Consider the following 20,838-nt stretch of genomic DNA (forward strand, 5'->3'; position numbering starts at 1 on the left):
ATAAACTATAGCATGTTGTATATAGGCAGTGCCCTCAAACCAAAGAAAGGAGCAAAGGTTATAAAGAAATAGGGTCAAATAATTTTCTTCCCTGACTACTTTGCAATTGTCTAAAGAAGGATCTTTACACAATTTCTCTGTGAAAAGGTAACAGATACAGTGTTATAATCCAAGTCCCACTCCTTTGTACATGGCACACCATATTAATGGAGCTTGGATTGCAACACTGAATCCACCATCTTGTCTATTTTGAACACTCTCCACATGGATGCTATAGACAATAAGAATATATAAAATGGATAATGCCCTATTCCAATATTTTTTCAATCTTGGTGGCTACAGAATTGTGGCATTTAAAATCCACATATATCTTAAAGTTGATAAGGTTGAGAAATACTGTCCTATTCTGTCAATAGCTTGTACTTTTTTCTTTATTTTTTTTCCTGCTAAATTTCTCACTACAGTACACTTATGTACACACCCCACAGGGACTTCATATTCTTGTTTATACTTAATATTCATGAAAAGGTTTAACAAAATCCAAAATTTCACATTACATGTCCATTAAGAAAAAAAGTTATTCCAGTTTAGCCAGATGCTTTGGTAGATTTCAGCTGATTTTTGCCAATTTGCAAAAATCAGGTTTATTTGACTATCATTACTGAGTACCAAATGATCATTACCAGCATCATTCAGGAAGCAGAATTTTATTTGTAAGCTAAAAAAAGGGGGGGGATTTAGGTTGAAGCTGTTTCTTCTCAAAGTAGACATTCACTACAATTAATCTGCCTTTTGTCTAAAAAAATGATTTAGACAGAGGCTTTTCTTTTTTAAGGCTTTACACTGGCTTTAACTAACTTGCTGTTGTGCAGATGTTTTGCATTACTGAATTCCTTAATTCAAGTGTTCTGGGGGATATCTTTTTGTGCTTCTTCTGATGCAATACATGAGACACTTGTTCCTAATAAAAAAAATCCAGATTGTTTAGAGCAAGAAATCAGATTATCTTACTAACCATTTGTTACATCAAAGACTGTCCTAATTTATGTACTTTTTTTTAACAACCTGAAAAAAAGCTGCTTTGAGATTCTGTAGAACTGGAAAAAGTGGTCCTGCATTTCCTTTAGGAACTTAATGTAGTACACAAAATGTGATATCTTCTCATTTTTCCCACAACAGAAACTTGATGATGTGGAAAGAGGATAATTGACCGAAAGCCACCTAGTAAGCTTCTATGGCTAAAGTTGGCCCTGAATTTGAGTCCTGCTAATATAATCCGATATCCTAAACATTCTGTCACACATGCTCTCTTTTACATTATATATTTTATGGAACTGGAGACCAGAACTCTTGAATATTTCCTAAGTTGACATTCTAAAAAAACTTTAATCAAAAGAAAGCAAGACCTCTTGTAGCAAAATAAAACATTGGATCGTTCCTAAATTTAACTTTATGAGCATCCTTACAAAACAAAAATAATGGATTGCTACAATCAGTGTCTGAAAAAGTGTTCCTTTCTCCACCAAAAACACAAAAATAAACTGTGATGGGTAGGAAGATTCCATGTGATATAAAGAGAACAGACATGTAGTAATCTTATCAGTTTGTCCTTTTATAAATATATATTTTGGGACTAGACAAGCCCACAATGGCAACCATTTTCTATACCAGCCAGTTCTACACCAAGATAATTATTTTGTGGGAACATCCACAACATATTCTTAAATTCTAAATGTGCTCCAGTCCCAAATGATTGCCTATTCTAATACCAACTAATCTGTTCTGGCACATATCCTATGCGACAGCTTCCAGATTTCACGATTCTTTTCCAATTGTCCTGTAAGTCATTGTGAAGTCAACCTGAGACCTTTCACATGTCAAACATGTATTTTGCCATTAGATCATGGCTTTTTCCTTGAATATTCTGAATGAGAAGCTAGAACTGTTTGTTATAATATGAAAAAGATTCATCTAAGGTACGCCTATTGTAGTCTGTTTTTAAAAGTTTTTATGATGTTTTATTATGTTTCCTCTAACACAGACAGTAAATCTCATAGCTGGATGATTAAGATTTAAAACACACACACACACACACACTAAATAATCCACATTTTAAAACTTTGTTTTAGTAAAGGTCAGGGAAATTTTGCAAACTCAATGAAAAGACTGGTTAATTTCACTGAATTACTCTTAAGAAAGAAAAAGGGAAATGTTTAAAGCAGGGCCCCTTAAAAATGTATTTTGTTCTAAAGTAGTATCTTGTTTTACAGTATTACAAATTAATGAGTAGCTCTGATAAGTTCTTATACAATTATTTCATTAATGCTTCATATTCACACATACACACAAAAACTTTTTAGGGATGCATATACATGTGAGATATTTTAAACTGCATAGGTTCAGCACAGCTTCAGAGCAGTTTGTTTTCAGTTAGGATGAGCTTAGCCTCATATATAACTTTTTTTCTGAAAATGGATATAGTTTTTATTGCAAGCCATAAATGGGTCAAGAGATGAACACAAGTTCATAGTTACCAATGCACGTTTCAAGATATTCTCATTATAATATTTTTATATATTATAATATTTTATAATATATTTGTCAGTGTGTGTATTTGTACATATGTGTACTCTTACTCCTTATTCCTATAACTCCAGCTAAGCTCATACCTTTCAAGAGGAAAGTAGGGCTATTGTTAACAGCCATTCTAATGTACTCTATAACTGATAGGGAGTCAAGCTATTCTCCAAAGCACTTGAAGGTAGGACAAGAAGCAATGGATGGAAACTAATCAAGGAGAGGAGCAACCTAGAACTAAGGAGAAATTTCCTGACAGTTAGAACAATCAATTAGTGGAACAACTTGTCCCCAGAAATTGTAGATGCTCCAACACTGGAAATGTTAAAGAAGAAATTGAACAACCATTTGTCTGAAATGGAATAGGGCAGTGGCCCCCAACCTTTTGGGCACCAGGGACCGGTTCCATGGAGAGGTTTTTCTGCAAACCGGAGGAGGCATGGTTTCATATGCTGCTTGCATTCCTTGGATGGGGCTTTGCTTGTTTGGGTGGCCCGGTTGCTGGCATGCCACGGACTGGTGCTGGTCCACAGATGGGGGTTTGGGGACCCCTGGTATAGGGTTTCTTGCCTGAACAGGGGGTTGGACTAAAAGACTTTCAAGGTCCTTTCCAACTCTGATCTTCTGTTACTCTGATCATAAACTCTCTCAGACAAAAACTAATAGCCACAACTACTGAATATGGCATGTATGGGCATTTGTGAGACTGTAGTGATTATGAAACATTTAATTGGTTGGATTGGGATAGACATGTGTAAAGGAAAACATAGACAGCAGAAAAGAGAAGAGACATGAACAAGCAAATGGGAAAGGATAGAGACAGTGGGAAGATGATGATGGCAACACTGATGTCTGGCAGCTAAATAATATCTTGCCAAAAAATTAATGGGGATCACTGACGACAGCTCTGAAAATGACTAGTACCTATATATTTCATTGTACCATATAGTATTCAGAAATCCTTCTTCTGGAACCATGCTGTTGGCTGGCCATCAAAAACAAAAATTTCCTCTAAACTTTAATAATCCAGTGAGTGGGATTTATGAAGTGAGTCAATAACCAACAATGAACATGAAATAAATACATTATTTAGAAACGATGTCGGTGGTTCTCAATCTCTTCCCCCCCCCCTTAAATACCTTTTGTGGCCACAGACAATGGCCCCAAGACTTAATTCAAGATTTAAATCGTAACATTTCTTCAAGACTTTGTGGTTATCTGTGACATCACAGTTCCCCAGGGGTCTGCGGACCACAGTTTGACAACTGTTGAACTATGTTATTTCAGTAGGAATAAATTCATTATCAAAATGATTATGGTCAGTGTTGTGGGCTTCTGTTTTAAATACGTGGGGTATTAAATAGCCAGAAAACCAAGTAATACCAACACATGTACTTGGACTTAATTGGCACAGCAGGTCTCAACTCACTATGTAAAATATATTTGTTTATTTGTTGATTAGTTTGGTTGGATACTAAATATTAGTTGAGTAATTTGGCCTGTCCATGAATTGGGATATTATTTTTGTCTGTATGCTCTGTACCATCTAGTCTTGTACAATTAGAACAGTATGCAAACATTATAAAATAAACTGCTTTCTATCAAAAATACTAAAGCAGATTTAGAGCCCTAAAAAATTAATCGAGAACCTTTACTGGTGAAGGTCTGCAAGGAAAACAAATGAGAGAAATAATATCACATATGACATGATTATGTAAATGATGTCATTATGCAAATTTTGATTTTAAGAAATTGCATCATTTGCACAATTATGACACTGGCAACATCATTGTTGCTATCAGGCAATAAATAAAAGCATAATCTAAGGGAAAAAGCTATCTGTTTATTAAAAAAAATCATTGGGATCATTAACTAACTACAAGCATCAATTAGGGGGAACATCGAAATTTTAGGATCTTTTACATGACAATTATTTTTATTGTCCAAAGCTTTCTTTTTCTATAAATAGAATCTATAGACTTCCTAAAAAGTTTCCTGATTTAACAGAAAGGGGGTCTTCTTTGCTGACATTGTATGTGTATCTTTATTTTAAAAAGATACCTTTCTGCTAAAGATTTGTTGCATGTCTCAGAGACATCACTATAATCTAGATCAGGGGTGTCAAACTCAATTTCATTGAGGGCCGCATCAGGGTTGACCTCGGGGGTGGGGTGGGTGGCCAGGGGGCGTAGTCAGCTCGACGTCACTTGTGGGGCGGTGCCTGTGGTGGCACAAATGCTTCGCCAGTGAAAATGGGCTCCTGAGCTCTGTTTTTGGCTGCCACAGCCTCCTGCAACCTCTGCCAGTGATAATGGAGCTCAGGAGGGCCACACACCCTCCCAAGCTCCGTTTTCACTGGCAGAGGGTTGTAGGAGGCCATGGCAGTCGAAATAGAGCTCAGGAGCCCATTTTCGCTGGCAGAAGCACCATAGTCAGACCTTCACTGTTTCCAGGGTGGCTCCACCGGGAAGTACCCTGATCTAAGTACCCTGTGGGCCAGATCCAGCCCATCCCCCCCGGCCTTGAGTTTGACACTCCTGATCTAGATAATTTCTTGGAGGTCTAATTCATTCCTGCTGCATCATCACTCTTCATCATTTCCTAACTCTGCTGATAGTGACACACATTCTATGAGTGAGGTGATTCCTGGTGTACTGAGTTAAAACTTGAGCTTTTCACATCATGCTACTTATGTAACACAAGTAGCTCAAGGGTTGAGTAAATAAAAATTTCTACTTCAAGATAACTGTTAAAGGGGGCCCAGTAAAAGGTTGATTTTTACTGTACAAACATGCACCCCTCATACTCCAGGCATTGCTTCTAGCAAGTTTTCTTAGCTAGATTTTCCCTTTCCTGCCACTGGAAGTACATCTCTGATCCCACCCTCACCCCACAATTAACCATTTCTAAATTACTATAATTATAAACTGTACTTTGTTTTGTACCCTAAATATATTCTTTACAACAGAAGAATCCAAATTTATTCTTTATAATAAGGAGTTTCTTTTTAAAAAATACTTGATGGGAACAAAGGTAACAGCAGCAACAAGAAAAGCTCTCTTAACCCATTTTCAAAGCCCCACTTCAGATGTCAAATACCATGCTGTCTTTGGATATTAGACCTTTGATCAAGCTGCTTCCTAACAATGTTTTATTCAGGTTCATGCACTCAAAATTATGACCCCACACCTCAAAAAGTCAAAAGATAGAAGGGTTGAAGTTGAATCAAGAACACAATTATACTATCCATATTTTAAATAGATGAGACATTGATGGCAGGTGCCAGTCCTGATGGTTTTGGCTATTCGCCATATGGCAGATAAGAAAAGAAGCAACAGAATAGGAAAACAAGATAGCAAAAAGTGGATTTAAATTCAAAATCACCATCAGTATAACTAGGTCTATTTCTGTGTTGACAAGAGAAAGTAATTAAGTTTGGACGATAAAATTGAATTTTTTGATTTAAGCTACCTTAATAGAATCTTGCTGATTGGGATGAAATGATGTGTTTTTGTAATGTGACTATTGATAAGGGAAGAGGTATGGGAAGAAGAGCTCTTTTTAATTGAAGTACTAGGGAAGGTGCTAAATTAACCCTTTTTTCCCCCCACTTGTCTGGAGGGAGAGGGAATCATATTTTATTTACCTTCTTTTTCATTTCTGATTTCTTTTCTTTTTTCCATTTCTTTTCACTTCTTTTTTTATTGGCTTTTTGTATCTTTGCTTGTATTAATTTTTTTTTTAATCTTTGTATTTGTAAGCTCTAATAAAATTATTGAAAAAACAGGAACAATTTGTATCCTTCTAAATGAACTCTCCCTTATCCATGGCCAAGTTCTGCTACACTTCAGTGAGAATTGTGTGGTTGAAATCCAACACATTTGGAGCATATTAGATTGGACAAGGCTATACAGTCATTGGAAACAGTTAAGATTTTTTTTGGATATGCAAAGACACAAGGTTCAGCTAAGCTACTATTCTGTAGTCTAATCATAGAAATTGTACATAATTTGTGGGGAAATGATGTTAAAAGTTTTTCCTAGAAATCAGGGAAGTAGAGATGAGCTTCCCCAAAGTTAGACAAAAAGTACAACAGTTCTTTTCCTTTGCATGCAACAATTCACGAGCTGCTTTTATTACAAGACAGAAAACTCAGTAAATTAGAATAAATATGACAATTAAAATGTGTTGTAGAAATGCATTCTTAAAATAAATATCAAATATGCTTACGTTTAAAACAATATGCATCAAATTTGCTATCTGGGTAAGGAAAGCCAGTTTGATTCTCAAAGCGATAAAGTGTTCGCACGCCAAGTAAACCTCCGCCACACTGGATTCTTGCCACAGAAGCAGGATAGCGCACACTGCCATCTGCCAGCCAACCGTAATCACATTGGTCAAAACCATTTCTCCAGGCAGCATGCAGATCACCAACTGAAGCAAGAACTGCCCCTTGTTCCTCACACAAAGTTTGGGCTTCTTCAAAGGTAACCTTGTTGGGAGAAGTTACATGAAAGACATCACCTATAAAAATAAAAACAGATTACGCTTTTCAAAGAGGAATGCAGTCCACAAATGATTTAAATGGGAAACTTATTTTTAACATTCTTGCTATAATAAAATGAAGCTATTTTTCTACTACTGCTCTGATTTGTTGGTTTTGATGAAATTTACCTTGAACAAAATGTGGCATAGTGGTATATAAACAGAAATCGAGTTTGAAGGAACAAATGCAGTATTAGAATGAGCTTCTGATTTGCTTCTGTATATAACAATTCTTGTTGAAATGGCACCAATAGACAAATCTAGATTTGGAACGGGCTCATTTAGATCACTGAGTCCAGTGACTGTAGAAATAAATATGAGCACTTTCCTAAGAAATTTTTAATTGATCCTTCTCCCTGAAAACCACTTCATTCCTTTACTATTTATTTATAAAAATGTCTGTATGGTTGCTCATCTTGTACAATTCTGGGCAGCTCACAACAAAAATAAAACCAAGAAATAATAAATGCCATAAAACACAAAAAAAATCTAAGAGACTTAGGGATCCTCTTTGGATGCCTCCAGCAAACCATCCCCCCTTATCCCAGGATGTGGTTTCCCCCTCACTCTAGCCCAGCCCCTGGGAGGAAAACTGAAGCTGAAGCTGAAGGCTGAAAGAATGAGAGCCTTCCAGATTCCAAGGACAAGGGTCCTCCACAGGAATTTAGATTCTTAGATGTAATCATATATAAAAGATGTTGGGATATGAAGCGAAAAGATGCTGTCCAGAGATTGGTCAGATATAAGACAGTATAGATTGTAACTGAATACTGGGCAGGGCAAGAGGTCAGAAGAGACCTTCTCTGGGTTTTTGGGTTGTAAAGGAGATGGTGGGAAAAACTGTACTTTCAAATACGTAAAATTCTGCTGATGTAGCTTCACATAAAGTAGAAATAGCTTATTTGGCCATGTTTCCCGTCTGGTCTAGTTGATGAGGTTGACACTAGATCCCATTAGATGTCAAAGTTTAAGGGAAGGAACCTGGAGCATGCCATTCTATGTGACCTGGTAGGGTGGGCAGATGTCCTCACTCCTGCAATCATCTTGAGTCATGCCATGTAGGATAAAAGTGATAACGAACATCTTGAAATGTATCTGGAAAGAATTGAAAACCAGTGCAGGTTGCACAAAGAGCAGTGTGATGTGAATAAACACTGTGTATATTGCTGCTGAATGAATTGAAACTTCTGGGTAGTGTTCAAGAGCAGCCCCAAAAAGAGCACATTATAATACTCTAATTGAGACATAACCAAGGCATAAGTAACCATGAGCAAGACTTCCCTGTCCCATGGAATAAAAGGGCACAATTGGCCCAAAGGATCTAGGCAAATCCCCCTCTGGTCATGGCTGCCACTCTGCTCCTTGAGCAGGCATTGACAGTCCTGGAATACTCCCAAATTATGCACTGTCTCTGTCTTGGGAAATGGGACACATTGAGGATCAAAGATAACATATTATGAGACCTTGGTGGGTCACAAAAATCTAAAGACACTCTGTCTTGCTTGGATTGAGTTGGAGCTGGTTCTTCCTATCTAGACTCTCATAGTTTCCAGGCATTGAGTCAGCACCTCAGTAAGTATCACTCATTCATCTTTCCTATGTCAAACTTCAAATACTGTATGCTTCTTGGTTTAGCAGTCTTTCATTTTTGCAAACCATGTTCTAATTCAGGCAACAGCATAAATCAGCAAAGGAACTCTATAAATATGATCATCATGTCCCTTGTTGTATTTAAAGGACAGGAAGAATTCCTAATAGTTCAGGATTATTAGGGATGAGTGTGCAAATTTAATGTTTAATGGTCCCTCATATAATATCTTCCATATAAAATAATTTCTATCATTTCCTGCTAGAGGGGGGAAATAAAACAATCTAGTTGAGATTCACAGTGAGATAAGTCTCAATCCTCAACACTGAGGTATTCAGTCTTCCCTAAAGACATCATTTCAAGGGAACACAATATTCCTCAGAGTCCTTGCAATTTAGAGTCTCTTCCTCTGAAAAATCTATTCATCGTGATGAATATTTTTCTATAATTGGAGATGAGTAAATGACTGGAGACATCTACTTCTTGTTAGAATGGCTGAATTTGGGGGATATACAATGCTTTCAAAAGGCATTGCATAGAACAGAGTTTATGTACTGTGAAGACAGAAGTGCTGGCTTTCCTCCCAGAACACCTGAGTATAAACTCAACATCTATGATAACAGGATACTATTTATGCAGATCACTAAACCACAGCAGAACCTTTCAATAAAACAATAAAAATGCCATGAACTTCAACACTATATTTAGTGTCGAGTATTTTGTGCTCATAAAGATTCTCCTGGGCACCTAATATGACCCACTAGTTCTCTCTTCGTTGTACTTTGGTTTTTTTAAAAAAAAAGTTAAATGTGAAGCTAGCATTCTACAAAGCAAAATGATCACTGTCAAGCTTTCTATTTCCAGAAATAAGAATGATGACAACAGGCTCTTCAAAATTCCAAATACAACCTGATTTGGAAAAGTTGGGAACTTTTACATCTATTCCATTGAATTCATCAAATTATAACAAATGTTATCAAAAATCAACCAAGGCATTCAGAGGATAAGCTTTCAGCTTAGATCTGTAAGTATTGCAATCCATAATGAGGTGGGGATTTGTTCTCTTTGTAGAATTGGAGATGCTGAATAATGTATCTGCAAGAGCCAAGGAAAGTTTCCCAAACAAAACAGCTTAGATGTGTTTTTCCCACATGTTCCAGGAAAACACAGAGAAAATCCATCTGGCAAACTTGTGAATGACACGGCCACAAACATTAGAGCAATGAAAAGTAGATAGAAAGAAGGGAGTGGGATTTGAGAGTTAAGTGTGATTCTCCAATGTTTTGATAGCTGGGATCCATGCTGAGAGTAACTCAGCAAAATTTTCAAGGCAAACAACAGCCAAGAGCAAGACAGTTTAGCTTTCCCTATGCCTTGCAATAACAACACTGACATGGAAACCAAGATACTCTTTGGAATATACATAGCAATGTGATTTCTGTTGGCTTGGCTCCTAATCAAGGTTAACTGCCTGTTCCCCAAAGTCAAAGCATTGTTAAGAAACTTCAAATTTTCTCGTTTGCATATTTGGACTATTCAACTTAAAAGGGCATCTGATTATTTTTTTTAATCAATAGCAGCTGCATGCGCCATCACCAAAACCATTGCCACTATTATTGTTCCTGTTCCAAAAAAAGCAGCAGACTGGCTAACAGTTTGCTTAAAGAACAACAAAGCAAAAAATTATGTTCCCAGTCATGCCAAAAAACCTGAACTCTAAATAGATGATTCATTAATTATTCTTTTTGTGACATACAATTCAATTATTCTGGTGTATGCAGAAAAACATGTTTATTTTATTAATAATAAAATGATTTGTAAATCTCTACTCAGACTAAACATAGTCCCAAAGTTGATATTAAAAATTAAAATACATAAATCATAAACAAATTAGCATAGTAAATGAAAAGAAGAGATTTAAGAACTAGACAACCTGTGACCCATTGTGTGATCATTTCAATTGTGCTATCATTTCATAGATATTTCCTTGCCTAAATAGATCGACAGAATGATCATAGGCAAGCAAAAAGCAATGGGCGTGGGAATGATTTCCAACTTCCTGATGACTTCCCTACTGATTGTTTGTGGGAAGCTTGCAGGGAGAAAGTCAATGGGGAAGCCAGCAGGGAAGGTCACAAGTTGCTTGGGTAGGTCTTCCTCAAATCCTTTTGTGCTTGCACTGCATCAGCCACTCATACACCCTGTGAACCCTCCCTGACCCCTGCAACATTCTCACACATCTTCCCTAATTTGCACTGCATCTTCAAGCATCTTCCATGACCACCACACCACTTGAGCACCCCTTCACACTCTTCTGCATCCTTCCTGACCCCACCATGCTTCTCACCCTGTCAACCCTCATTGCACTTCTTGCACACCTCCTTGCTCCCTGCCCATCCTAGGACCAGCTTACCTGCCCACTGGCTTGGCCTTGCAATTTCATGCTGGCTTCCCCACTGACTGCTTGGGCAAACCAGCAGAGAACAGAGTTTCCTGCTGGTTTTATCATCAACATGTGGGAAGCTGCCAATTGCATTGGAAATTACAGCACAGCAGCACAGCAGCACAGCAGCACAGCAGCGAAGTGGTTGCAACTTTTCCAAATTTCAATCAGAAAGGAGCAATGGGTTCTGGATTTGGGATGCATTCTGAGTTAATACATTTGAAGTACCTTTATTTAAAAATTGTTGCCCAATGATGTACTGTTTTGCTCAACTGAATGTTACCAAAGACATGAGATTTTTAAAAGTACATAGATAATTTAAGATTACTCATGTGTTAAGCCATGTCTAATTTTAAACAAGGAAAGAGACAACCTTTGAGAAGGAAATAGCACAAATGAAGTGCTGTCACAGACAAGCCCCTGTCACATGTCTCTTCCATGATGATCTCTTTTCTGGGTGGGACAAATTATAGAAATTCCAAAGTACACCTTAAGCTTATATGGGAGGAGGCAGCTCTTCAATAGCTATACTCTTATCTCAAAAAAACTTTAATGTGCCTTTTGCCACAGTGACTGAACATGATTAAACTTGAACCATATGGAACAGTGGTGGGTTCCTCCCGGTTCCGCTGAGCCAGTAGCGGTGATGATATGACATCACTGAACTGGTTCTGCCCCGCCGCCCCCTCACCCACCCCCCGCGTTATTCTTCCCTTTTATTTGGCCCCACCCCCAATCCATTGCTGCCTCTTGAGTCCCAGCTGATGGCTAGAGGAGAAAAAACTGTTTAAACTCTTGCCGCGGGGCTTCAAAGGGCCGCCCTACAGCTGATCAGTGTTAAAAGAAAACAAATGAGTAGACCGGTACCTGCAAAAATAAATGGGTAGACCAGTCCCTGCAAAAATAAATTGATAGACCAGTGCCTGCAAAAATACATGAGTAGACCAGTGCCTGCAAAAAAAAATGGGTAGTCCAGTGCCTGCAAAAATAAATGGGTAGATTGGTACAGCTCTGCAAGCAGTTAAAAGCCTGGTAGACCAGTACCTCTGCTAAATCCTAAATAATTGTCACATGACCATCAAGCCACACCCACAAAATAAGCCACGCCCACAGAACCAGTAGTAAAAAAATTTAGAAGCCACCCCTGATATGGAGGCATCAGTCAAAGGCATTCTGCTGCAGAGGCAGATCAGAATTATTTTAACACGTACACTTGAAACTTAATAGTACCCAATGCTGCCCAATTTACTGGGATCTAAAGCAGAAAATCCCAATAGCAGCTGTCTGCTCCAAGGAAAAACACAGTAGATAAAATATAACAAAAGCCTAAATTGGTTCCTGGGGCATTGTTCTCACTTTACTCAATGGATATGAACATTTTTTTCATTCCTGATTGATCATTTTTGCCAATATCAAGTATTCTATTTAATTTTAATATTCATGTAATAATACTCATCATCAACGTGAGTATTGTTGTAATGTAATTATTTGCAATGTAACATTCATTATCACTAGAGGGATTTATTCAATCTTTCTTGAGTGGTTTTTGTTATGAAGCAGTCTTATGGGACACTCATGTTATATTTATGTGTAGAAAGATGGCACTTATCCCCTAATGCAGAGGTCTTCAAACTTGGCAGCTTTAAGACTTGTGGACTTCAACTCCCAGAATTCTCCAGCCAGCAAAGCATAGCATAGCTGGCTGGAGAATTCTGGGAGTTGAAGTCCACAAGTCTTAAAGCTGCCAAGTTTGAAGACCTCTGCCCTAATGTTTGGAACAGCGTTTGGTATAATTCTTTTTACAAAGAGAAAGGTAACAAGAATTCATTCAAAAATTACCAAAGTTTATTAAGTATGCCTGGAAAGGTGGCTAGCAGAAACCTGACTGAAACGCCCAATATGAAAGGTAACCACTAATAATATCTATGAAAGGCAGTGCAACTTTGTGTCAGGCAGGGGGCACCCAGGCCACAGGCTAGGATTCCTGCCATGCAATTTCCAACATTGGTCACTTCAACTAGTAGGCTGAAACCCTTACTTAAATATCCTTAAGGGGAAGTGCAGCCCCATTCAACACAAGTTGTACGCCATTTCCTGGTCTTGGGAATCATCAACAGACAGTACTATCAAGGTTAATTTCAATTTAATTGTCCTTTAATGTATTCAGATAGTAATTCAGCACTTCCACAACTTGTTAGCCACAATGCACAGTGCTAAAAAGAAAAAAGAGATCAATGTGTTGCTTACCATTTATGCTTCCAACATAGCAATAGACATCATAAGTTTCATTAGAAAGGCGATATCCATAAGATCTAACACCTTCTTTTCCCATCATATCTCCATAACAGCCAACTCTAGGTTGCCTAATAGGATATCTGCAATACAGTAAATGAAATAAAGTGAAGTGAATGAAAGATACCATAAATGTAACCAAGCTATTAGATGCACCATCAAAAAGCCACTTGATCATCTCACCTAACAGATTGATCAGACAACCAGCCAGCATCACATTGCTCAAATCCATCTTCATACGCAGCTTTCAGTTGTTCAGGGTTTGCAATTACAGCACCATTCTTCAAACAGATCTCCTGCGCCTGTTTAAAATTCAGAGTGTACCTACTGGTAGACGAACGATAGTGAAACACAACACCTGCAAAGATAATAAACTTATATCACATCAACTTTTATTTAGCACTAAATTATTCTAGGCAGTAAGGTCAGAAAGAACATTTAAGGAAGGTTCTCAAATTGTATTCTATGCCCCTATTAACATTATAAAGATTTTTTTTATAGCTATCTTTTGCTCAGTTTACAAATCTGCAAGCTACAGAATCCATCATTGTTCATTTTTTGCATTGTACTTCTGTACTTTTCCAATAGCCTCTGGCAAATATGGAAATAAAACTGAACCAAATTAAAATATCTTCCTGAGATTTCATGAAAAATAAATTGTCAATCCTTTGCCTTCTATTCTATACTTGTAGATAAAAAGTCTTCAAAAGAAATGCATTAGTCATATAGAATTATAGAGATATATAAAAGTTTGACAACAACTATTTGGGTCCTTCGCCTGAAGGACAGTGAAGAGTAGACTGAATATTTTTCAGACCTATTTCTATTCTTGTTTTTTTTTTTTTAATATTACAAAAGGAACAGAAGTGGCTAAATTGCTTATATAGAGATTGTGGTTTTATTCAGAATTTTAAAATACGATCAGGCGTCCTAGTCTTTTCTTCTGCGTTTTTCATTATTATTTTGTGTGTCTTTTTAATGTATGAAGCATCAAGAGTTCTAAATCAAACATTTTCAACATCATTATGGTTATAACCCAAATCATATTGAAATCAACAGAACAAAAATGTTAATGGGAAGTTTAGCTCATGACATTTCATTTGTAATGAAAGAGGGTATCAAAAATGTTTGCAGAGGTGTATAATTAATCTACATTGCTATTAAGTCACCTAAGATTTTTAACAGCTTTTGGAGGAAGTCTAGATTCTGCCATGTTAATATTATGAGAAAAAGGCAAATATATTAGAAATGTATGTACTGCTATGAAATTTCCCACATATTATATAATGTAAACAGTTTTATTGTTTATTTTGTTGTTAACACAGTAACTCCTACACTTGCAAGAACAGAAGGTCACTGTTGATTTTGTATTGAAATATATATATATACACCTGCAACCATGTCATAACTCTTTCAAGGGACTTCTATGTAAGACTTCTTTGTAAGACCCAAACTTTGTGTCACTAAAGTTTGAAGGTTTAAGACTCAGTAGGTCCCAGATTCAATTGACTACCTCCAGCAATAAAAGAGCTTGATCCATTCTCACCAAGCCTAGCGTCAGTTACTTGGGCACAACAGACCATAACATTCCCTGTCTCAGTTAATGAACTGGAAAATAGTTTCAGATGTGCTTTAGTCATAAATAGATGAAGCTATTGATCTGCCCAGCATACTTCTTTATTTTTGTTAAAATGTAATAGCCTGATTTAGTTTCATGACTTATTTCTTCTCACAGATTCACAGGTTATTGCAATCTAATTTCAGAGATCTTCACAGCTGTATGGACAGAGTAATTAGAACAAACAATGCAGTGTTTTTCCTTCCTCAGTCATCACAACACAAGGTCATTTCAAAGGATCTATCTAGCATCTTTTTAAAATCAAAAACAAAGTTTAAAGCATCGCAGCAGGAAAATACATCAGAATTAATTATAAAAAATGGGAACAGTTTATCATGATAAATCATAAACAAATTTATTTAAGTATACACTTTTCTCATTTTAGAAATCTGATGAGTTTACTTTTAAATAACTGACAATCTACTGTTGAAATAGTCTTCTATGACTAGGAGGAATAAATGTGATGCTTTAAGCTATTCATATATCTATACCATTTAACAGGGTTTTTTTGATTAAGTAATAACATTCTGCAATAATTACTGAACTAATTCTATCACATTCAGTGGCTGAAGTGGTTAGAAAATTCTGCTTGAAGCTATAATGAGACTAAAGTCAAAGACTTCTATTATTTATAAGTGATGTGATTTAAAAAATAACATTTTCTTGTCCTCTTGTTTGTTGTTGTGATTTCAGAAGAGGTTATACTGATAAGAAAAACAAAAGCAAACAAGCAGTATAAGAGTTTTGCTATATTTTGGGCAAATAAAATATTTGAGAAAACTAAAAACAATTTTAAGGCAAATAGGCCTCAGAGTGCTAAATGTTTCAATAATGTATGGGGTTGCTTTATATTACATCAATGTGCAAATATAAAAAAACCTGAATCTTTGGGATATAACTGAAATTTGTATTATCTGATCTGAAAAGGGGCCCTCATTCTTTGATATGTGCCAGTGATAATTTATTTTGCTCTTTATGAAAGCTTTATAAACAAAGAAAGAGGCTCAGTAGAGAATTCACTGAACTGCTTTCCAACATCAAATAGTTATTTACAATAGCTTTTAAGTTGTGTACTGTGTTTTCCCGAAAATAAGACCCTGTCTTATATTATTTTGAACCCTGAAATAAGCGCATGGCCTTATTTTCGGGGAGGTCTTATTATTTTGGGGCACGTGGAACAAGATGGGGCTCCTCTTGCTGTCTTACCTGATTTCCAGCTCTGGGTTTAAATATTTTTGGGGAGGATTTATTTTCAGGGGGAGACTTATTTTAGCGCATGTGCTCAAAAGCCCAATTGGGCTTATTATTAGGAGATGTCTTATTTTTGGGAAAACAGGGTATGTAAAAATGGCTGGAGATAACTAGATAATAATAAGCTGTTACTCTATTATTTTAAGTGGTACATATTCTTTCTTTAATCATTTTAACTTATTTATTAAACTTTTGTGCTGCTCATCTCGCCACGGGTGACTCTAGGCGTCTTACAGAATGTGTTTAACTAGCTTAATGCCCAAAATGGCCTTCACTCTTTTTTTCCACTTAAATGCCCCCCAATAAACCACAATGAGAGATATTCAGCAACTTGATTTTGTGATAACAGAAGACAGTGATTTTAAAAAAGTCTTCAAGTTTGATTAAAACAACTGTCTTTATTCTATTGTCCAAGAATCCCTTGTGAAGGTACTTCAAGTAAATGGTGTCACCAAATGTTTTTAAAAACATTTGTTGAAACTTTATGAGGCTACTGAATCTTACTTTTAAATCTTCTTGCTCAAACTCTTGAAAGGAAGGCTTCAGAAAAAAAAATGCCTTCATATTTTTAGATTTGGCAATGTTGCCAAATATTAGAGTGCTACAGTCATCATTAACAGTGCCCAGTGCCACATCACCAGCATCTAGCTTATGTAGCAGTCCTCAAAACTTGCAATGATAATGTGGAGCAATCCAAAGTATGCTAATCACATTTAAAAGTGATTCAGCCTATTCCTGTCTTAATCCTATTAGATTTAGAACAGCCAAAGTACATTAAACTTATTTAGGTTAGATGTACAGTAGGTTAAATCCCATATGGATATAGGAAGAATTGTTGAAACAGTAACTAACAGTAACTAACTAACTAGTACTAGTTGTTATGGCCTAAAATTCCCTATTGGGTCAGGTGATTTAAAGACTTTATGATAGCCACTACCATGGGACAAGAGATTTAACATAAATACAAGAACGTGTGTCTTGGACTGTTTCCAGCTTTTGGAATTTCTGGACAAGTCATGCCAGCTTTTTCTTAGTTTCTCTTCATTATAAAGGGAGAAAAAATCCGGCAATCTTTTGATTGGTACACAAGTTAGTAACCTGAGTTTGGTTTTAATTGGTTGGAGGTCTCTTTTAATTATGCATTTTTAGCTTACAAATTTATAGCTCACAGGATAGCAAATATAATTTTCTGGTATGCAGTAATCAGATATTTGATTTCTCACTCACTATGGACTCACCTTAATCTTTTGCACTTTATGCTGAAGGCATAAAGTCTTAAACTGAATGCAATGGAAATTTGAGAATGGAATCCCAAATACAAAGCATATTTACAGCAGCACTAAAAGTTGGCAGATCTATAAAATCAAACAATTCTAATCTCTATATTGATGTCATTAAAGGACATAAATGTGAAAACATTCAAAAAACTTCTCTGTATTTATCCTTTCATAAGACCTCCCTTCCCCAAAGTTCAAAGTCTCCACCAAAAGTTGGCTTCACATGAAGTACAAGTATATCAAATTGGCACCATGAGTGCATAGAGCTTTTTCAGCTGTATTGCATTATTGGCTATTCATTTGATGTCTAAATGGCTTAGATCCTTTACACATCTTCCAAGCTCGATTTATAGTGTATACACATCTTTAATTTATTAATGAAAAGATAAAAAGGAGCGAGAGATGGGATGGATGTTTCACAGCAGAGAAAGTAGAGAATGCAAAGAACTCTGTGTGCTTGGGAAGCAATGAACTCTCTTCATTGTACAAAAATTCAATGTGTGAATCTTTTGCACTTATACAATAATGTGGTTCCAAAAGAAACATGATATGAATGCAGAAAAATCTAAGATAGTTCAAAGTGCAAAGAAGCGCTTAAAGAGAGATAAAATGAGACAGGAAAGCATGAAATAAAATAAATAGATGACTGCAACATATGCAAGAGATGGTCAGTACAGAGACGCGTATCATGGAATAATGAGATTCAAGTTTAGCAGACTTGGAATAAGAATGAAAAATGTAGTCTATTGAGAAAGGAAAGATAAAGTAAACATGGAATAAAGAAAATAAGAGATTAATTAGCAACAATAATTTGAATACAGTCTTCAGCACTATGCAGGTCTAAATTAAATTGTTCTCTGCATAAAAGTAGTTAAGAAATACACACTTCAAACTTTTGTCAGTAGCTTTAAAATGACACAGAATTTCTACATATTTGATCACATTTTAAAAATTCCCGTGGGCTAATTGCCCCTATTTTTAGCAGCACATAAAGAAAATAAACAAACTGCAACAAAGGAACTTTTTCCAAATTGAAAAAATGGAAGATGTTTGCTTTTTATCTTCTGTCTCCCTTTTCCAATATCCATTTTCTCTTTTTGCTACTTAATCCTTCCCATGTGCTGCTAATTCAAATACAAGAGGGAGGCAGATTTCCATGAAAACAGCCCATCTCCTTACATTTGTCAGGGAGACACGGAAAGGTTGATATATTGCTGACACTCTGACTTAATGAGGTTGTAAAAAAGAAAAGAAAAGCTACACATAAAGATGTCACCTGCCACCCCCTGGCAGTCTAGACCTGCACAAATCTTTTGAAGTTGTCCTGAAAGTCTTGACTTTCCAAAGGACAGTTATTTTAATGTTGTATTCTACTTGGCTTGAAGGACAGATTAACTGTTGGAACTCATGGGAGGGCATGGTTGATCTAACAAAAGCAACTGAAATTGACTCGGAAGCTGCTCTGCCAACTGGTGGTGATGGGAAAGAAACTACCTTTGAGATTCAATGCATCTAAACAGGAAACATAACAAGGGACAGACCTCATTTCAGGGAGGGAAGGCAGGATTTAGTGAATTTCCTAGTTCGGTAATATCTAAGTGAAACTGCACCAATGTTTCTCAACTAGGAATACTGGTATTGCTGGGGAGATGCTACATTCATCACAATTATTAAAGAACTTCTTTCTACAAGTCCCTCGTCAACCTATAAATGTGAAACCTGGAGAAGGTTCTTGGATGAGGAGGGAAAGGAAAACAAAGAAAGTCCAGTTGCCTTTTGAAAACCACCTTTGAGACAACCATGACATGGATGACTGAGAATTTTTCATAGACATCAACAATTTCTGGTTTCTCCATATGCTATACTTAAGATTCAGAAACTGAATGATGCAAGTATAAAATCTGTTATACCTCACTAACAATTGAACGCTACCTGTCTGATATGGATATCCTATCCTGTGCAATAAAGCTACCCTACTTAGGAAAGTGTTCCTTGTCTCAGGAGATCTGCCAGGTCTTTTGAATTCAGGGCGGGGGGGGATTATCAAAGTGAATACAAAGAGATAGAAAGAAAAAGCAAGACTACATAATCTGAAGAGTCTCTATGGCATTTACAATCAGTTGGAGATATTACAGTCATTCTTAATCCAATTATAAACTTCAGGTGCCTTCTCATTCGCTTGCCAGGCTAGAGAAATATCTTGTGAAGCCTTCTTCAGTCTGTTGCTTTCTACTTGCATTAGACTGATTTACATCCTGCAGGATGTCAGGTTGGGCAAGGCTGAACTACTGACTATGCCAGTTGAACTTAATGGGAGCCCTCAAAGACAACAGAGGAAAAGGTCTGATAAATCATATTCTTACTGACCCTAAGTAAAACCACAAGAAAGAAAGATGGCATAAAATATTGCTGCCAAATTAGTATTTGTCTGCGAAGAATATTAAAGACTGTAATTTAAATTTCACAAAGAAATGTAAGAGCATGGTAAATGGAATTCTCACCATCAACCGCCAGTGAAACAATATCTTGGGTATCTTCAATGCCATACATTACATCACAGCGATAAATCCCAGCATCACTTGCACGTAACTTCACCATAGTCAATGATGCATCGCCAATGTCTTCTGGATGGCTTGGAACCGACACTCTTCCTTTGTAGCCTTGTCCAATCTTGATATTCCCATTCTGGGCCACCAACACTGTGGTTTCTTTGAGATCTTTTCCACCTATGTCCTGTTCAATCTTTGACCACTTAATCCGGAGAAACTCACTTACGTTGTGATAGCTTGGAGGCAAAGTTGGCAAAGTTGAAAAAAAGCATGGGAGAGTGGCTCTTCCAGAGAGTGAGCCCTTCACTGGTGGACTTTTCTCCACTTTCACTGAAAGAAACAACAGTGTATGAGTGAAGTAGTAAAAGTTGATCTACATTCAATCCATAAGGCAGGGATAGTAGGATTTTCCCTTCTCTTTGCAACTCAAGCAGCAGCCAAAGTGAGAGGAAAATGATAGACAAAGAGGCATACTGATTTTACCATTGTAAACTTAAAATCATAAACAAATGCAAGATGATGAACATTTAAAGAAAATACAGATTTGACCCTAAGCACTGGCTCAAATCACGTTTCAAAATTTCTAGGACCTGGTGAAGTCAACATTCAACAAAGAATAATCAAACTGATAATGGAGATGACAAACAGAATATGTGCAGGTAGTCCTTGACTTGTAATTATTTAACGATAGCCTTGGA

At 36.6% G+C, this 20,838-nt stretch overlaps 1 protein-coding gene across 1 annotated transcript in view; it reads right to left on the reverse strand.

The window, feature by feature from the left end:
- Positions 1-20,838, reverse strand: part of VCAN (versican) — a 104,283-nt gene that overhangs the window by 55,754 nt on the left and 27,691 nt on the right. The window contains exons 3-6 of the mRNA XM_070935777.1: positions 20,093-20,470; positions 13,629-13,803; positions 13,401-13,528; positions 6,808-7,101 (exon numbers count right to left, since the gene is read on the reverse strand). Coding sequence (XP_070791878.1) covers positions 6,808-7,101; positions 13,401-13,528; positions 13,629-13,803; positions 20,093-20,470 — 975 coding nt within the window. The remainder of the gene's footprint in view (positions 1-6,807; positions 7,102-13,400; positions 13,529-13,628; positions 13,804-20,092; positions 20,471-20,838) is intronic.

The sequence above is a fragment of the Pituophis catenifer genome, unplaced genomic scaffold (genome assembly GCF_029215685.1).
Source record: "Pituophis catenifer annectens isolate HBS135680 unplaced genomic scaffold, rPitCat1.0.hap2 SCAF_2, whole genome shotgun sequence".
NCBI lineage: Eukaryota > Metazoa > Chordata > Lepidosauria > Squamata > Colubridae > Pituophis > Pituophis catenifer.